Raw genomic sequence first — 19,530 nt, forward strand, 5'->3', positions numbered from 1 at the left:
GTGGAGCCAGCGCCCGGGGAGATGGTGGGCGAGCGGCACCTGGCGAGGGAGAACCATCGACACCTCTTTCTCCCATTGACCTGCCAAGTAGTCCGCTCACCTCCTGGGTGGATGATGGTGCCGGGAGGTCTGAGGCCTGGCCAGGCCCAGGGTTGGGGTCGTTCGGGGGCCACGCGGCCTCGTGGCGGAGTGTCCAAGATGGCGCCCAGGCTGGGCGCGCGGGCCAGTGAGGGATCGGGCCCACGAGGTCGATATGTTCAGAGGCAAGGGTCCCGGAGGGGACGGAAAGCGTGAAGTGGTGGTGTGTGACACTTGAGGGACCGGGCTCGGGCCTGGTCGGGCAGAGGGGGAGCGGCCCTTCACGTGGCCTGTCCAACAACATCCCAGAGGGGAACCACACCAAGACAAGGAGTTGACACCACAGTCAGTACAAAGTGAAGCAACAAATCATCTAGAATGCAGCTGTAATGAAGATGAGACTCACTAAAAAAGAACAAGGTGGCATATTACCAAGGCAGGCAAAATTAAATTATTGCTGCTTTTGCGGCCGTTTTCGGCCGCAAAGCGGCAATAATTTCATCGCCCTATTAGCAAGCTGTCGCTAACATCAGTTAACGGCAGCTTTTAGGTGATAGCGAGCGGTTTGGGGCCCACTTTGCATGTCAGCGATATTTATCGCTAATGACATGCAAAGTGGGCGTACCCAACCTGTTAGCGACTGAAAGCAGTTGCTAACATCGCTATCGCCTCTTATCAACGCAGGCGTAGTGATTAAAAAATTCACGCTAAGCGTGAATATCGCTGAAAACTAACGCCTGCTCAGACCACTTCTTAACCTGTATATCCAATGGGAGTTGGATATTCAGGTTAAGACCCTATTGGCGTTAATGCCTGAATATCGCTGGATTCCCAGCGATATTCACACATTTTGCCGCTGACGCCGGATATTTTATTGCATTGGAGATAAACGTTGCTAATAGCACGTTAAATCTGCGATAAAATCCGGCGATGCGCGGCGATAAAAAAAATTTGCTAAGCTGATTTAGCGATAAATATTGCTAGTTGTTGATAATATGCCCCAAAGGGACTACCTGGACAAGAGAAGACCTCCTGCTAGGGTCGGGAGACATAGTACCGGATGGAGGTACTTGCGTTGCCCCACATACGTCTACTCTTTCAACTCCGCTGGGTCATTACAGGCCACACAATTTGTTCAGGACATACCACAATGCTCAGTGGAGGGGCACAGTTTGCTAACCTAAGGACACAGTGAAGAAATAGGGTTATTAAATGTTTTTGCTGACTTTTTAGGGAGGGAGACGCCCCCCCCCCCCACAAATAGTGTACTTAGAGTAAAAAGTTGAAAGGACGACAGGCGCTCTGCGGGACGGGAATTTGGGGTATGATTAGCCGATTTAGCAGGGGAGCAGAGAGAGAGGGATCCATGGTTGGACAGGGGGATTCATTATTGCACTGTTATATCTTCTTATTGAAATGCTCATTTGAAGCAAACTAGACACAACAGTTTTCCATGATACACACACCTCATCACAACAGATGACAACCAGGCCCGGGAGGGAAACACTACACATCATTGGATCTCACGATAGTCATAATAAAGACAATTAGAATATGGTCCTGGAATTTAAACAGCCTCAACAGTAGAATTAAATGAACCATAGTGCTGCAGTTCATCAAGAGACATGACCCAGATGTAATTTTGATGCAGGAAACGCACCTCTGAGGCAATCAGTGCATGACACTGAAGCATTTTGGCTACACTTTGCTAGCGCACCCAGGCTACACTACGGGCTCAAGGGGGGGTGGGCCTTCTTTGCAGAACCTCGCTTCCCTTTAGACAGGATGGGGTGTGGACAGATCTAGTGAGCAGATTCGTGGCATTGAGCAGCTATTGGGAGGTGCAACTTAATTTCTGTTCGGTATACACACCACCAGGAATAAAACACAAAGAAAGGGGGTTTGCCCAAGTTGATCTGCACATGTACTAACTCTCTAAGTCCATAGCAAAATAATTTTCTTATGTTCCACTTGGTAAGAGGTGCTTGGTTTCCTACGAAATTTGGAGAGAGTGAACGCGCCTGAGAGAACGCCTGTTTCATTTAAGACTTCTGGACTTATCAAGGTCCGATGGGTCGATGGGATGTACCATTGGATTGTATGATACTCCGTACAGTGTCGACTACACATATCCGAGTATTTACTTCAACAATGAAGACACACTGCTGCTCCTTCATGGGAAAATGAATTCTTAGAGAAAACTGATCGACAATACATCGAACTATACATGGCAGTCACAAACTACAATCCTTGAAATAAAACTTCATTTTTTAGCCTTGAAAAAGCCCAGCGGGCGAAACGTGCGTCGGCTGCTGCTGTGTCAACACTCATGTATTTGAAATAAAGTACACAGGACCTGATTGGGAAGTGTAACAAGAGCATTTTTTGGAGTTGAATCTCAGGAAATTGGACTAATGAATTTTCTGGGATCTGTATTATGATGAGAAAGGATTCTCCTTGTTATGTGTTAATATGTATTACATGCTATAATTGTAGTATAGAAATAATGATTGGTTGTGCTTGGGTGTAGTGTGTACACCACCAGGAATACAGACACCCACACCTGATGTACTGGGGTATAAACTTCTAGAACTTCCAGGGGGATGCCTGATAATGGGAGGAGACATGAATGATAACATCTCCACTGAACTAGATGCGATGAGGGGGTCAGCCATGGGTCGAAGGGTGGGCAACTTTGGAGACTCCCTGATAGCACTGGGTCTCAACGATATATGGAGAAGGCAATGCCTCACTGCTAAACAGTACACACACCTGACATTGGCCCATGGTAGCCTGTCCAGACTTGATTACCTGATCACACAGGCAGGTGGTCTGGGTGACTTTATGGAGTCTAAACATGTGACACAAGTGGTGCCCAACCACGCCCCAGTGGAGGTAACCCTAAGAGGCCCAAGAAGGACCTATATTCTGGCCATGTGGATAGATCGCTGGTACGATAAGACATTTTCTTTCAGTTGTCAGAAAGGGAGTCGAACGCTTCTTCAGTGAGAACCTGGGGTATGGGGCCTCTGGGATTACACTGTGGGAGGCGTTTAAAACTGTGCTGAGAGGACAAGCTCAGGACATGATAGGGTCATCCCGGAAGGAGATGAGGTTGGAGGCAGAGATATCCAAACTGGAGGACAGCTGGAACTCGGGAATTACAACACCTACTAAAATTAAAGCAGAAAGAGCTGAAAAACCTGCTAGAAGAGAGCGCAGGCCTTTGCCACCTAGCACAGACTAAATGAGGTAGGGGACAAGGCAGGCACATCTCCTGGCATGGTTAGAAAAGGGACAAGCTAAGAACAGGTGGGTTCCAGAGATGATAGACATGGAGGGGCAATATTACCATACAGGTTAGGAGATAGCAGAGGCTTTGCCAATTACTATGAGGATCTATATTCCTTGACAAGGGGAAGAGCAGAGACTGAATGCAAAGAATTCCTATGAGACATATGTTTACCTCAACTGATGCTGATGGAAGCTTACAGGGACATGTTAGTGGGTGAGCTCACATTAGAAGAAATAGATAGTGCAACTCAGGCACTCCAATCACGGAAAGCAGCGGGGCCTAACAGCCTTCTTGAGGAACTATTCAAATGCACAATAAGGAAAATAGCAGAACATCTACTGGCCATTTTCACAGATGCAAGGGAGGAGGGGGCTCCTCCTCATGACCAAAGGACAGCACTGATAGTCATCATTGCTAAAGATGGGAAGCCACCAACAAACTGCAGCCAATACCGCCCGATCTCTCTACTCAACTGCGAGGTGAAAGTATTAGCCAAGATCCTCTCCATGTGTCTCTGCAGGGTGATCATCTTCCTGATATACCCAGACCAATCCAGATTTATGCCTCATAGGGGCACCAGATTGAACCTAAGGTGACTCTTTGGGGTCCTCCACATAAAGTGGGGCGAGGGTACCCGCAGCGCTGTTATCACTTGATACTAGGATAGCCTTTGATAGTGTGGAATGGGACTACCTCCTTGCAGAACTAGGGCACCTGGGGTTTGGGCATCAGTCCATCAGCTGGGTGAAGTTGCTTTACAATCAACCCTTGGCAAGATTACGGGTCAACAATTCAATGTCCACAGAGTTTGCACTACAGAAAGGAATGAGGCAGGGTTGCCCCCTCTCATCACTATTATTAATCCTGGCTCTGGAACCACTTGCAGCATGGACCAGACAGGACCCTCTGATATGGGGCGTTCCTGGGGAGAGGAGTGGGAGGAACGCATTTCCGGTTATGCGGATGGCATTTTACTATACGTACATAGGCTGCAACAATCGGTAGACAGAACACTCCAAATCTTCTGTATTTTCAGAGATTGCTCGGGTTACCAGATTTAATAGGAAGATCCCTCCTATGTCCTCTGAAAGGCAGCATCCCCAACCTGACCTCTAGATGCAAAGTCCCCATAGGAACTCTGAATTTCAAATATTTGGAAATCGAGATTACCCGAGACCCACAAGAATTTCAATTTCTTAATCTAACACCACAGCTACATAGATTAATAAAATATGTGAAACAGTGCTGTTCACTTCCCCTTACACTTATGGGGTAAGCAGCCCTATACAAAATGATGACACTGCCCCGACATTTATATACCCTAAAAAACACACCCTATGAAGTTCCTCACACCTTCCTCTAAAAGGCGGAGCTGCGCTCCCTGCTTTGGGGTGGAGAAGCCCCACATATAGCACTCCAGAAGTTACAGAGAGGAGTCTATGACGGAGGTTTAGCCATCCCCAATATCAAAAGTTACTATTGGGACCTGCAGTTAGTCCCAGTGAATGAGTGGATGTTTGGGGCTTGAACTGACCCCGCATTGAGAAAAGATAGAGCAGTGATAGGAGGTGTTATGAAGGGGACAGCTAATTCATCAGGCCCATTGAAAGTGAGGAAAGTGTTGGGATGTACAGTGGAGTTGGAGGATGGTAGGCGATGAAATTTGCGCGGTGCCATTTTATGCAATGTGAAGGATGAAATGATCATGTTGAGTGGAAATGGGAAAGGTGTGTCAGGTGAGTGTAGTGTTTATGTTCTGGGGAAGGAAGTTGATGTAAATGCAGGAAGTAATGGTAGTGAGGTTGCAGGGAGTAGCCATGGTGAGAGAGAAGGGTGTGTTCGTTTGGAAGTAATGGTGTTGGAAGTAATTGTTATGTATGACGAAGAGTAGGAACGAGGAAACCACCTGCTCCTTTTGATCATTATCAGTTAGGGTGGTTGAGCTTAAAATTTGTTATTATTTTCATAACAAAACTCTTATGATGGTTATGTGTATTTTGTTGCTTTACAACATAGTTATAATTGTCTATTGTTATTTATATTTTAAGTATTTTTGTTGTTGTTTTGTGGGGAGAAGATGTGTGGTATAGTGGCATAATGTGGGAATAGCGGAATATGGAATGATAAGCATAATGGGGTTGGTTTTAAGGTTGGCAGTAGGGTAAAGACAGTTGCAGGTGGTTAATGTTGTCGCCACACACTGGTGCCGCTCAGTGAGAGGAAGTACTTTATTTGTTAAAGAAAGATTATATCCCCTACCTGGTGATGACCCTTGGCTTTCCCACAAAAATCCCTGAAGAAAAGGCTTAAGTTCAAATATAGGACATATTTACAAGCCACAATTGCCACTACAATGTCACTTTTCACTATGTTGTGGTGGCGATAGGGGCTTTTCCGTATTTACAAGGCAGTTTTTAGGCCACTTAACGTGGCTTAACCTTGTAAATAAGGCCCCCTGTCACGCTATACTAAGCATGAAAGGGGAGGGCAATGGGTGTTGCATTGGGCGTTTCACCGCAACACCTATTGATTTTGATGCTGCCCCAAATTTACAAGAGTGGCGTAAATATGGGTCAGCGCCAACATTAAGACCAGGGAAAACCTGGCCTTCCCCTGGCACAATGAGGAGAAATGTTTAATTTATCCTCATTTTTGCTGTTTTCATGTGTGCTTCGTTGAGCAGCACACTTGGAAACAGCAAACGCCATTGATTGTTTATGTGCAGGAAGGTGTTCCTTCCTGCACATAAACAATCTTTTTTTAAAAATGACATTTTGCAACTTCTATGTTTGCTGCATTAAGCAGCACACATAGAAGTAAAAAAATGACATTTAAAGAATGTTCATGTGCAGGAAGGGAGACTTTCCTGCACATAAACAATCTTCCCCTGCAACGCAGACACATTGGCGTTAGGCAGCTGAATTTAGCACCAGCACAGAGAGGAAACGCAGGGCTACACCATTTTGTTGTAAATATGCCCCAAAGTTTCTAAAGGGAAGAGCTGAAAACACTATCACGAGTTGTGAAATGTTGCTGGAATAGGTTTTAGCAGAAATTAGTTGCAGATCAGAATTAACTGAAGTTGAGAACAATCAAACAATTTCTGCTCAGTGCACATCAGAAAGAACTGACGTATTCTAAAACCACTATGATGTCTAGGGAATTAAGGGGCATATTACCAACGTTTAGCGATATTTACCGCTAACAATGCTTAGCAACGAATTTTTTAACGCTAAGCATCGCCGGAAATTATCACAGAGATAACTTGCTATTAGCAAGGTTTATCTCAGTAGTGAAAAAAATCCTCGTGCTAACTGCCAATTGAGAGATTATCGTTGGAAAACCAACGATAATCTCTCGAAGTTTGGCGTTAGCTTGATAATAGGGGCTCACAAACTTAGCCATGATATCCACCTTCCATAGGATATCATGGCTAAGTCAGGAAAATACCAGGTGTAAAAAAAGCAGCGCTAATCGCGGTTAGCGCTACTCTTTTTTATCACTAACAGGGTTGGCGAAATCCTTGATAATAGGAGAAATGTCGCTTAACAACATTTCTCCTATTATTTTTCTCTGGAACGCCCCCTTTGCATCTCATTAGAGATGCAAGGGGAAGCGTAGAGAAAAAGGGTGCTAACATGCGAATTTGCGTGTTGGCACCCTGTTGCTGATAGGAAGATAATTTTATCCTCTCTTTCTTGGCTTTTAAAGCCAAAAAGCGGAGATAAATCTCTTGATAATATGCCCCTAAGTCTATTGTGGATGCACAAGTATCATTGCTGAACGCAATGCATCCGCCCATAGGGTGAGTAGATGTGCCACAAGAGCCTTGTCTCAAACCCAGAATATGTTGCCAACGAGTATGTTTGCTGACAGTATTGATCTTCAGTCAATGGTCGTTGTTGGACAGGCCACATGACGGGCCGCTCTCCCCCGGCTCGACCAGGCCCGAGCCCAGTCACGCAAGCACCACACACCACCATTGCACGCCCTGCGTCCCCTCAGGGACCCCTGCCCTCGAACATGATAACCTCGTGGGTCCGATCCACTGCCGGCCCATGCACCCAGCCCGGGCCGCCATCTTGGACACCTCGCCACGAGGCCGCCTGGCCCCCGATCGACCTCAACCCTGGGCCTAGCCCAGCCTCAGACAATCCGGCACCACCCTCCACCCAGGAGGTGAGCGGGCTACTTGGCAAGTCAATGGGAGAAAGAGGTGCCGATGGCTCTCCCCCCGCCCAGTGCCGCTCGCCCATCGCCTCCCCGGGCGCTGGCTCCACCCCCCTGCTGGGTGTCTGGACTCCCTCATCCCGGACCTCCCGACCTCCAAGTGCGAGGGTCCGGACATCAAAGCACGCCAGCCCTATAACTGGGGCAGCTCCAGAGCAGGAAGGCAGTTGTATCTTGGAGTCGAGAGACGTAAGAGGAACTCATCCTGGACGGACTACTGGCGCTGCCGTAGCTCTGTCCTGTGCACCATCGTCCTGCCTGTTGGCGCTGCCACAGCCGTCGTAACCTTCATTCTTCACCGTCGTCCGGATCTGCTGGCGAGGCCGCGGACCGTTGTAACCATCATCTTCATCGGGACCTGCTTGGCTTCTCCACGGCCCGTCGACCATCCTTCATCCATCTCGGGACCTGCTTGGCTCCTCCACGGCCCGATCAGCCACCACGCCGAGCTCGAGGATTGAGAGCTATTTAACTCATTGGTAACTAAGACTGTCCCGCTACCCTTTCTCCTCAACCAGAGATCAGAACCGAGGGGACCCCTGAGTCCAGACCTCCTTGTATAATAACGACGTAACCTAAGAATTGCATATAAAGTCTCGTTAACCTTCAATCTTGTGTGGTGTCCGTCTGTGGGGGGGAAGTTACTTACCTGTACAGTCGTTGGAGACGGCTCTCCCTGGAGACCTCTCCCCGTAATCTCGGCCGACCCTCCCGGTCCGTCTAACATTGGTGGCCAGCGGCGCGATCCGAATCACCGCATAACGTACAGAGAGTAGCTCACCCCACAACGAACAACAAATGTCGACTAAAGAGAGCGGATCAACTGAGAAGTTCCAAATGGAAAAACTAGAGGAATACAGCCATCGTGAACTAAAGCAGTTCTGCATCGAACTAGGTATCGCTACCACCGGACTAAGTACCAAGGACGATTTTAAGCATGCCCTAGAATCTTGGGCAGAGACCGGGGATGTCGAAGCCCCTGAGCAAAGCACCGCGAAAAATACCAACACGGCCCCTGAGGGGCAAAGAACCAGTCTCTCGCAAGACGAGATCCAAGAAAGAGAAAAAGCCCGACTACACGAACTCGAAATGGCCCGACTCAAGATGGACATAGAACTCAAATTGGCCGAGCAAAAAATAAACTTAGAGCACCTTCGCCTCCGAGAAGAAAGAGAGGAGAAACAGAGGCAAAGGGAGCTCGAGGAAAAAAGACTAACGTACGAGCACGAACGGAACCTAGCCGAGATCAACCTGCGCAAACAAAATAAAGAGTTAGGGGTGCCCGACAGACCGTCCACCCCAGGGACCGCGGAGAAAAAAGTGCACATCCCCAAGGATGTGGTCCGAGAATATTTTCGAGAAGACGACATCCAGCAATGGTTTAAGGCCTATGAAATCGCGATGACTGCGCACCGGATCGATAGAGCCGACTGGGGAGCCGGCCTATGGGGCAAATTCCTCAATGAGGGCCGCGATACTCTGTTACAGCTCCCAGACCACCAGATGACCTCCTACGACCATATGAAAGCGGCCCTCCTCACCCGCTATGGCCTCACGCCCGAGATGTACCGTCAGAGGTTCCGAGACTGCACACGCATTCCAGGTACAACTTGGGTGGACTATGTAACGTACTTTAGCCGAGCCTTCGAAGGCTGGATCAGAGGGAACAACGTCACGACCTACGAGCAGCTGTTCAATCTGATGGTATGGGAGCATCTGTCCAACAATTGCTTCATTGAACTACGCCAACACCTCCTCGACAGCAAGTTAACCGATCCCCGGCAGCTCGCAGCCGAAGCTGACCGGTGGGAGATCACCAGAGTGGGCCGGAATGGGTCCTACGAGCAGAACAGGAACAACAATGGTCACTACCGACCCAGAGGAGGAGGAGGGGGCCAAGGACGAGGAAGAGACAATACTCCGGCCGCCCCCGCTACCAGCACCACCCCCCCGGCCAACCGGGGCAGCACCCCGGCGCGACCGGGATACAGAGCCAATGTTACATGTCACCGATGCCAACGAGTCGGCCACTATGCAAACGACCCAAGCTGCCCGCAGTATCAGAGTCCAAGACCCCGCCAGGTGGCCGCCGCGGCACTAGGGGAAGAACAGATCTCCGAGGAACAAGAAACAGGCGAGCAAGAGTATCAAGAGTGGGAGCCAGCCGCCATGACTCTCGCGTGCTTAGGGGGAAGAGACATGGTCCCGCGGGTCCCCCTACCCGCTAACACCCAGAAGTACAGCCAATGGGTGAGCATCAATGGACAACGGGCCGAAGCCCTTCGAGACACCGGGGCCAGTGTGACAGCCGTCCGCTGTCATCTGGTGACCCCAGAACAATATCTACCGAACGTTCTCTGCCCTGTGCGATCAGCCGACAACTCGGAAAGTCTGTGTCGGATGGCCTGCGTCCCCTTTGAGTGGGGAGGGGTCTCCGGCATGTTGAAGGTAACGGTCCGAGACGACGCCCCCGTGGAATGCCTCCTCGGAAATGACCTGGAAAGCTCCCCGTGGGCAGCCGTGGAGCGAAAAGAACACTTGGGGATGTTGGGCGTCCCAGACTGGGCGTGCGTCACCACCCGGTCCATGGCCGCCCGTGCCAACCATCACCCGGAAGAACCCGAATGGCCGGCGCCACCGCCTCCGGTCGCCCCCGCCGAGACCCCCGACCATGGCATCCCCCTCGAACTTGCTCAACCTTCCGACCTCGCTAATCTTGATCAGTGGGCTCAAGAAGGGGGACCCACACAAGAACAATTTCGTCAGGAACAGAAGACCTGTCCCTCCCTTGAGGGACTCCGACAACAAGCGCTCGCCCAAAGCGCCGGGGATACCTCCGGAACTCATTGGGTCTACTGGGACAATGATCTATTGTACAGCGAGCAACGAATCGCCGAGCTGGGGGCCAACCGAGTACTAGTGGTGCCCCTCCGCTTTAGAGACTTCCTGCTAAACCTGGCCCACGATGCCCCCCTGGCAGGGCACCTGGGACAGGATAAAACCTACAGCCGCCTAGTGACCCACTTCTTCTGGCCCAAAATGAGAAACGATGTGCACCAGCATTGCCGATCTTGCCCCACGTGCCAAGCCAGTGGGAAGAGCGGCCGCAAATTAAAGGCTCCCCTGCAACCCTTTCCAGTAGTCACAACCCCATTTGAGAGGGTCGGGATAGACATTGTGGGACCCCTGGACCCGCGTACAAGACAAGGCCATCGCTTCATCCTGGTACTAGTGGACCACGCCACCCGCTACCCTGAGGCTATTCCTCTCCGGACCGTGACAGCCCCAGTGGTCGGCCGGGCCCTGATGGGGATCTTCTCCCGTGTGGGGTTCCCCCGGGAAGTCGTCAGTGACAGAGGCACGAACTTTATTTCTAAATATATGAAGTCCCTCTGGCAACAGTGTGGGGTCACCTACCGCTTCACGACCCCCTATCACCCCCAAGGAAACGGACTTGTTGAGCGGTTCAATCGCACGCTAAAAGGGATGATCGGGGGATTGGAAGAGCCCCTCCGTCGCCAGTGGGACGTGCTGCTGCCGTGCCTCCTCTTCGCCTACCGGGAGGTCCCACAGAAGTCCCTAGGCTTCAGCCCCTTCGAGCTGCTCTATGGGCACCCAGTACGGGGGCCACTCAGCCTGATCAAAGAAGGCTGGGAGATGCCTCCGGCCAAGAGTCCTCCAGATGTCTTCCGGTACCTCCTCACCCTCCGCAACCAGTCCCGGCGGTTCAGAGACCTAGCAAAAGCCAACCTAGAGGCCAGTCAAGAGGACATGAAGAAATGGTATGACCAGAACGCCTCATCCATTGAATTCGAGCCGGGGCAACAGGTCTGGGTAATGTCCCCCACAGAACCGTGCGCTCTCCAAGACAAATGGACGGGACCCTTCAAGGTAATCGAGCGCAAGGGTCCTGCCACCTATCTGATCGATATGGAGTCCGCCCGGAATCCGCTCCGAGTCCTCCACACCAACAGACTGAAACCCCACTTTGCACGAACAGAACTCAGCCTCTTGATGGCCACAGACAATGGGGTTGAAGACGACTCCGAGCCTCTCCCTGACCTCTTGCGGACCCAGGAGCAAGACGGCTCCGTGGATGGGGTCCGACTCTCGGAGACCCTCACCAGAGAACAACGGCAAGAGTGCCAAGCCCTCCTATCACGGTTCGCCAGTCTGTTCTCCCTCACCCCGGGTGTCACTTCCTGGTGTGTGCACGATGTGGACACCGGAGACAGCCCTCCTATCCGCCACCGGGCCTACCGCGTACCTGATCGGGTACGGGCCTGCATCCAGGCGGAAGTAGCTAAGATGCTCACGCTCGGGGTCATCGAGCCCTCAGACAGTCCATGGGCCAGCCCGGTCGTACTGGTCCCCAAAGCAGCCGCCCCCGGGACCACACCAGAACTCCGGTTCTGTGTCGACTACCGGGGCCTGAATGAAGTCACCAGAACGGACGCACACCCCATCCCCCGGGCAGATGAACTGGTCGACCGAATGGGCGCTGCCCGCTACCTCAGCATCTTCGACCTGACGGCAGGTTATTGGCAGATCGGCCTCACACCCCGAGCACAAGAACGCTCTGCCTTCTCCACCCCCGATGGCCACTATCACTTTACGGTCATGCCCTTCGGCATGAAGAATGCCCCAGCGACGTTCCAACGGCTCGTCAATCAGGTCCTGGCGGGGCTCGAAGAGTTCAGCGCCGCCTACCTGGACGACATCGCTGTGTACAGCCACCATTGGACCGAGCACCTCCACCACCTCCAAGCAGTGCTGCAAGCCCTTCAGCGAGCTGGCCTCACGATCAAGGCCAGCAAATGCCAAATTGGACAAGGGTCGGTGACCTACCTCGGACACCAGGTGGGAAGCGGCCTAGTGGCCCCCCTACAGCTGAAAATTGCCACCATCCAGAACTGGCAACCCCCTATCACTCAAACTGAGGTGCGAGCCTTCCTGGGCCTCACGGGCTACTACCGAAGGTTCGTGAAAGACTATGGTACCATCGTGGGGCCTCTCACCGAACTCACGTCAAAAAATCAGCCCAAGAAGGTGAACTGGACCCCAGAGTGTCAAGCGGCGTTCGAACAGTTAAAGGCCGCCATGTGTTCCGCTCCTGTGCTCCAGGCCCCAGACTACAGCCGGGAGTTCGTCGTCCAGACGGACGCCTCCGACCAGGGCATTGGGGCGGTCCTGTCCCAAGTGAACACCGAAGGCCTCGATCAACCGGTGGCCTTCATCAGCCGGAGACTCCTACCCCGGGAACAACGCTGGAGCACCATAGAGAGGGAAGCCTTCGCTGTGGTATGGGCCCTCAAGAAGCTCCGGCCCTACCTTTTTGGCACCCACTTTCGGGTGCAGACTGACCACCGACCCCTGCAGTGGTTGATGCATATGCGGGGGGAAAACCCAAAATTGCTACGCTGGTCCATCTCCTTACAAGGTATGGACTTCACAGTCGAACACCGGCCTGGGTCCGACCACGCCAACGCCGATGGCCTGTCCCGGTTTTTCCGCCTCGACGAAGAGAGTCCCCAAGAGGATGGGTAACTCTCCCCGCCTTCAGCTGGGGGGGACGCATGTTGGACAGGCCACATGACGGGCCGCTCTCCCCCGGCTCGACCAGGCCCGAGCCCAGTCACGCAAGCACCACACACCACCATTGCACGCCCTGCGTCCCCTCAGGGACCCCTGCCCTCGAACATGATAACCTCGTGGGTCCGATCCACTGCCGGCCCATGCACCCAGCCCGGGCCGCCATCTTGGACACCTCGCCACGAGGCCGCCTGGCCCCCGATCGACCTCAACCCTGGGCCTAGCCCAGCCTCAGACAATCCGGCACCACCCTCCACCCAGGAGGTGAGCGGGCTACTTGGCAAGTCAATGGGAGAAAGAGGTGCCGATGGCTCTCCCCCCGCCCAGTGCCGCTCGCCCATCGCCTCCCCGGGCGCTGGCTCCACCCCCCTGCTGGGTGTCTGGACTCCCTCATCCCGGACCTCCCGACCTCCAAGTGCGAGGGTCCGGACATCAAAGCACGCCAGCCCTATAACTGGGGCAGCTCCAGAGCAGGAAGGCAGTTGTATCTTGGAGTCGAGAGACGTAAGAGGAACTCATCCTGGACGGACTACTGGCGCTGCCGTAGCTCTGTCCTGTGCACCATCGTCCTGCCTGTTGGCGCTGCCACAGCCGTCGTAACCTTCATTCTTCACCGTCGTCCGGATCTGCTGGCGAGGCCGCGGACCGTTGTAACCATCATCTTCATCGGGACCTGCTTGGCTTCTCCACGGCCCGTCGACCATCCTTCATCCATCTCGGGACCTGCTTGGCTCCTCCACGGCCCGATCAGCCACCACGCCGAGCTCGAGGATTGAGAGCTATTTAACTCATTGGTAACTAAGACTGTCCCGCTACCCTTTCTCCTCAACCAGAGATCAGAACCGAGGGGACCCCTGAGTCCAGACCTCCTTGTATAATAACGACGTAACCTAAGAATTGCATATAAAGTCTCGTTAACCTTCAATCTTGTGTGGTGTCCGTCTGTGGGGGGGAAGTTACTTACCTGTACAGTCGTTGGAGACGGCTCTCCCTGGAGACCTCTCCCCGTAATCTCGGCCGACCCTCCCGGTCCGTCTAACAGTCGTCAAACAGGCTGTCCAGGTTTGAAGCTACTGCAGTAAGGCCACTTTGGCACCAACAAGACTTTGATTAAAAGAGTTCCTTACATTTCACTGCAATGAGATTCACACATTACCAATATTTTTAAATCAATGGATGCCCAATATGCTATAAAAATCACACTGGCCAACTAATCAAAGCTGTCATTCTGACATCAGCACATTCACATCATGATTCCTAGCCGGGGTACCCAATACTGATGCTTGCATGATTTTAGTTGAACTTGCATTTGTACCTCTAAGCAGCAACATGTCACAATAAGTATGTTTATCAAGTGGCTGAAGCTTACCTGGATCCACAGGGAGACGTACTTGGAAGCCATTGGCTTATGAAGGATTGTGAGTCCGAACCTGTATATAATTGGTTTATAAGTGGAATAATGTCTGACCTGCATGCTGTTGGTGTATGGTTGTCATTAGGCCAGATTTGGTAGGGGATGGAAAGATATGATGGGCTACATATTGTAGGGCTCAAACAAGATAGACACTACATGGTCTACTTCAGAACTTCATGGGAGCGCTATGCTTGTCTCCTTCGGTATCTAAGCAATATTCCTGTGATTCCCAATACCCTGCTCAAGCATGTCAAGTGTGCATTTGCTGTATTAATGTGCTGCCTTTTTTTAACAGATCGCCGGTGTGGAGTTCATTTTCTTCATCCAGAAGAACACACTGAACTGGAAGGAGCGAACGTTGAGGATCGAGGCATGCAATGAGACATTTGCTAGTCGTGTCTTTGTCCATGAGACCTGCAGCTATTTTGTAAGTATAAGATACAATGATGTATCATTTTGCCTGAGAGTGTCAGCCTTGCTGTAGCTAAAGACCATTTACAGACCATGGGGCCTGGCTGGTTTTTACCTCTTTGAGTAAAGGTACATCTGTGGTAATATTTTTGGACAGGGCAGAAAAGGAAGTGCCCTCAATCTAGGAAATTGCAGGCAGTGTTGTTTTGGAGACAGAATGGAAACTATGTTGTTAGTACAGGAATGTTCCATGCATGGTATTAAGACATGTGAGTGCAGAGTGAGTGCAGAGTGAGTGCAGAGTGAGTGCGAGTGAGTGCAAAGTGAGTGTGAGTGCAGAGTGAGTGCAAAGTGAGTGTGAGTGCAGAGTGAGTGTTAGTGCAGAGTGAGTGCAGACTGAGTGCAGAGTGAGTGTGACTGCAGAGTAAATGCAGAGCGCAGAGTGAGCGCAGAGTGAGTGCAGAGTGAGTGTGAGTGCAGATTGAGTGCAGAGTGAGTGCAGAGTGAGTGTGACTGCAGAGTGAGCGCAGAGTGAGTGCAGTGTGAGTGCAGAGTGAGTGCAGTGTGAGTGCAGTGTGAGTGCAGAGTGAGTGCAGAGTGAGTGCAGAGTGAGTGCAGAGTGAGCACAGAGTGAGTGCAGAGTGAGTGCAGAGTGAGTGTGATTGCAGTGTGAGTGCAGAGTGAGAGTGAGTGCAAAGTGAGTGTGAGTGCAGAGTGAGAGTGAGTGCAGAGTGAGTGTGAGTGCGGAGTGAGAGTGAGTGCAGAGTGAGTGGAGAGTGAGAGTGGCTGCAGAGTGAGTGCAGAGTGAATGCAGAGAGAGTGACTGCAGAGTCAGTGCAGAGTGAGAGTGAGTGCAGAGTGAGAGTGAGTGCAGAGTGAGTGCAGAGTGAGAGTGAGTGCAGAGTGAGAGTGAGTGCAGAGTGAGAGTGAGTGCAGAGTGAGTGCAGAGTGTGAGTGCAGAGTGTGAGTGCAGAGTGCAGAGTGTGAATGCAGAGTGTGAGTGCAGAGTAAGAGTGCAGAGTGTGACTGCAGAGTGTGACTGCAGAGTGTGTGCAGAGTGAGTGCAGACTGAGTGCAGAGTGAGTGTGACTGCAGAGTAAATGCAGAGCGCAGAGTGAGCGCAGAGTGAGTGCAGAGTGAGTGTGAGTGCAGATTGAGTGCAGAGTGAGTGCAGAGTGAGTGTGACTGCAGAGTGAGCGCAGAGTGAGTGCAGTGTGAGTGCAGAGTGAGTGCAGTGTGAGTGCAGAGTGAGTGCAGAGTGAGTGCAGAGTGAGTGCAGAGTGAGCACAGAGTGAGTGCTGAGTGAGTGCAGAGTGAGTGCAGAGTGAGTGTGATTGCAGTGTGAGTGCAGAGTGAGAGTGAGTGCAGAGTGGGTGCAGAGTGAGTGCAGAGTAAGTGTGAGTGCAGATTGAGCACAGAGTGAGTGCAGAGTGAGCACAGAGTGAGTGCAGAGTGAGCGCAGAATGAGTGTGAGTGCAGAGTGGGTGCAGAGTGAGCGCAGAATGAGTGTGAGTGCAGAGTGAGCACAGAGTGAGTGCAGAGTGAGCGCAGAATGAGTGGGACTGCAGTGTGAGTGCAGAGTGAGTGCGAGTGCAGAGTGAGAGTGAGTGCAGAGTCAGTCCAGAGTGAGAGGGAGTGCAGAATGAGTGCAGAGTGAATGCAGAGAGAGTGACTGCAGAGTGAGTGCAGAGTGAGAGTGAATGCAGAGTGAGTGCAGTGTGAGAGTGAGTGCAGTGTGAGAGTGAGTGCAGAGTGAGTGCAGAGTGTGAGTGCAGAGTGTGAGTGCAGAGTGTGAGTGCAGAGTGCAGAGTGAGTGCAGTGTCAGTGCAGACTGAGGTCAAGTGCAGAGTGAGTGCAGAGTGAGTGCAGAGTGAGAGTGCAGAGCGAGTGCAGAGTGAGAGTGAGTGCAGTCAGTGAGTGCAGAGTGAGAGTGAGTGCAGAGTGTGAGTGCAGAGTGTTAGTGCAGAGTGCAGAGTGTGAGTGCAGAGTGTTAGTGCAGAGTGCAGAGTGTGAGTGCAGAGTGTGAGTGCAGAGTGTGAGTGCAGAGTGTGAGTGCAGAGTGTGAGTGCAGAGTGTGAGTGCAGAGTGTGAGTGCAGAGTGTGAGTGCAGAGTGAGTGTGAGTGCAGAGTGAGTGCAGAGTGAGTGTGTCTGCAGAGTGAGCACAGAGTGAGCGCAGAGTGAGCGCAGAGTGAGTGCAGAGTGAGTGCAGAGTGAGCGCAGAGTGAGTGCAGAGTGAGCGCAGAGTGAGTGTGACTGCAGTGTGAGTACAGAGTGAGTGCAGAGTGAGTGTGAGTGCAGAGTGAGTGTGAGTGCAGAGTGAGTGTGAGTACAGAGTGAGTGTGAGTGCCTAGTGATTGAGTGCAGAGTGAGAATGAGTGCAGAGTGAGTGTGAGTGCAGAGTGTGAGTGCAAAGTGTGAGTGCAGAGTGTGAGTGCAGAGTGTGAGTGCAGAGTGCAGAGTGTGAGTGCAGAGTGTGAGTGCAGAGTGTGAGTGCAGAGTGTGAGTGCAGAGTGTGAGTGCAGAGTGTGAGTGCAGAGTGTGAGTGCAGAGTGTGAGTGCAGAGTGTGAGTGCAGAGTGTGAGTGCAGAGTGTGAGTGCAGAGTGTGAGTGCAGAGTGATTGCAAGAGTGAGTGCAGAGTGATTGCAAGAGTGAGTGCAGAATGAGTGCAGAGTGATAGAGTGAGTGCAGAGAGAGTGACTGCAGAGTGAGTGCAGAGAGAGAGTGACTGCAGAGTGAGAGTGAGTGCAGAGTGAGTGCGGGTGCAGAGTGAGTGCAGAGTGAGTGCGGGTGCAGAGTGAGTGCAGAGTGAGTGCAGAGTGAGAGCGACTGCAGAGTGAGTGCAGAGTGAGAGTGAGTGCAGAGTGAGAGTGATTGCAGAGTGAGAGTGATTGCAGAGTGAGAGTGAGTGCAGAGTGAGAGTGAGTGCAGAGTGAGAGTGAGTGCAGAGTGAGTTTGAGTGCAGAGTGAGAGTGAGTGCAGAGTGTGAGTGCAGAGTGTGAGTGCAGAGTGTGAGTGCAGAGTGTGAGTGCAGAGTGTGAGTGCAGAGTGTGAGTGCAGAGTGTGAGTGCAGAGTGTGAGTGCAGAGTGTGAGTGCAGAGTGTGAGTGCAGAGTGTGAGTGCAGAGTGATTGCAAGAGTGAGTGCAGAGTGATTGCAAGAGTGAGTGCAGAATGAGTGCAGAGTGATAGAGTGAGTGCAGAGAGAGTGACTGCAGAGTGAGTGCAGAGAGAGAGTGACTGCAGAGTGAGAGTGAGTGCAGAGTGAGTGCGGGTGCAGAGTGAGTGCAGAGTGAGTGCGGGTGCAGAGTGAGTGCAGAGTGAGAGCGACTGCAGAGTGAGTGCAGAGTGAGAGTGAGTGCAGAGTGAGAGTGATTGCAGAGTGAGAGTGATTGCAGAGTGAGAGTGAGTGCAGAGTGAGAGTGAGTGCAGAGTGAGAGTGAGTGCAGAGTGAGTTTGAGTGCAGAGTGAGAGTGAGTGCAGAGTGAGTGCAGAGTGAGAGTGACTGCAGCGTGAGTGCTGAGTGAATGCAGAGAGAGTGACTGCAGAGTGAGAGTGAGTGCCTAGTGATTGAGTGCAGAGTGAGAATGAGTGCAGAGTGAGTGTGAGTGCAGAGTGTGAGTGCAAAGTGTGAGTGCAGAGTGTGAGTGCAGAGTGCAGAGTTTTAGGGCAGAGTGTGAGTGCAGAGTGTGAGTGCAGAGTGTGAGTGCAGAGTGTGAGTGCAGAGTGTGAGTGCAGAGTGTGAGTGCAGAGTGTGAGTGCAGAGTGTGAGTGCAGAGTGTGAGTGCAGAGTGTGAGTGCAGAGTGTGAGTGCAGAGTGTGAGTGCAGAGTGAGTGTGAGTGCAGAGTGAGTGCAGAGTGAGTGTGAGTGCAGAGTGAGTGCAGAGTGAGTGTGTCTGCAGAGTGAGCACAGAGTGAGCGCAGAGTGAGCGCAGAGTGAGTGCAGAGTGAGCGCAGAGTGAGTGCAGAGTGAGCGCAGAGTGAGTGTGACTGCAGTGTGAGTACAGAGTGAGTGCAGAGTGAGTGTGAGTGCAGAGTGAGTGTGAGTGCAGAGTGAGTGTGAGTACAGAGTGAGTGTGAGTGCAGAGTGAGTGTGAGTACAGAGTGAGTGTGAGTGCAGAGTGAGTGTGAGTACAGAGTGAGTGTGAGTGCAGAGTGAGTGTGAGTACAGAGTGAGTGTGAGTGCAGAGTGAGTGTGAGTACAGAGTGAGTGTGAGTGCAGAGTGAGTGTGAGTACAGAGTGAGAGTGAGTGCAGAGTGAGTGCAGAGTGAGTGACTGCAGAGTGACTGCAGAGTGAATGCAGAGTGAATGCAGAGAGAGTGACTGCAGAGTGAATGCAGAGAGAGTGACTGCAGAGTGAGAGTGAGTGCAGAGTGAGAGTGAGTGCAGAGTGAGTGCAGAGTGCAGTGAGAGTGAGTGCAGAGTGAGTGCAGTGAGTGCAGAGTGTGAGTGCAGAGTGCAGAGTTTTAGGGCAGAGTGTGAGTGCAGAGTGTAAGTGCAGTGTGTGTGTGC

At 51.9% G+C, this 19,530-nt stretch overlaps 1 protein-coding gene across 1 annotated transcript in view; it reads left to right on the top strand.

The window, feature by feature from the left end:
- The window catches only part of LOC147685430 (SEC14-like protein 5), a 1,171,342-nt gene that overhangs the window by 462,987 nt on the left and 688,825 nt on the right, over nt 1–19,530 (top strand). The window contains exon 4 of the mRNA XM_086941333.1: nt 14,905–15,036. Coding sequence (XP_086797459.1) covers nt 14,905–15,036 — 132 coding nt within the window. The remainder of the gene's footprint in view (nt 1–14,904; nt 15,037–19,530) is intronic.

Source organism: Lissotriton vulgaris, chromosome 10, assembly GCF_964263255.1.
Source record: "Lissotriton vulgaris chromosome 10, aLisVul1.2, whole genome shotgun sequence".
NCBI lineage: Eukaryota > Metazoa > Chordata > Amphibia > Caudata > Salamandridae > Lissotriton > Lissotriton vulgaris.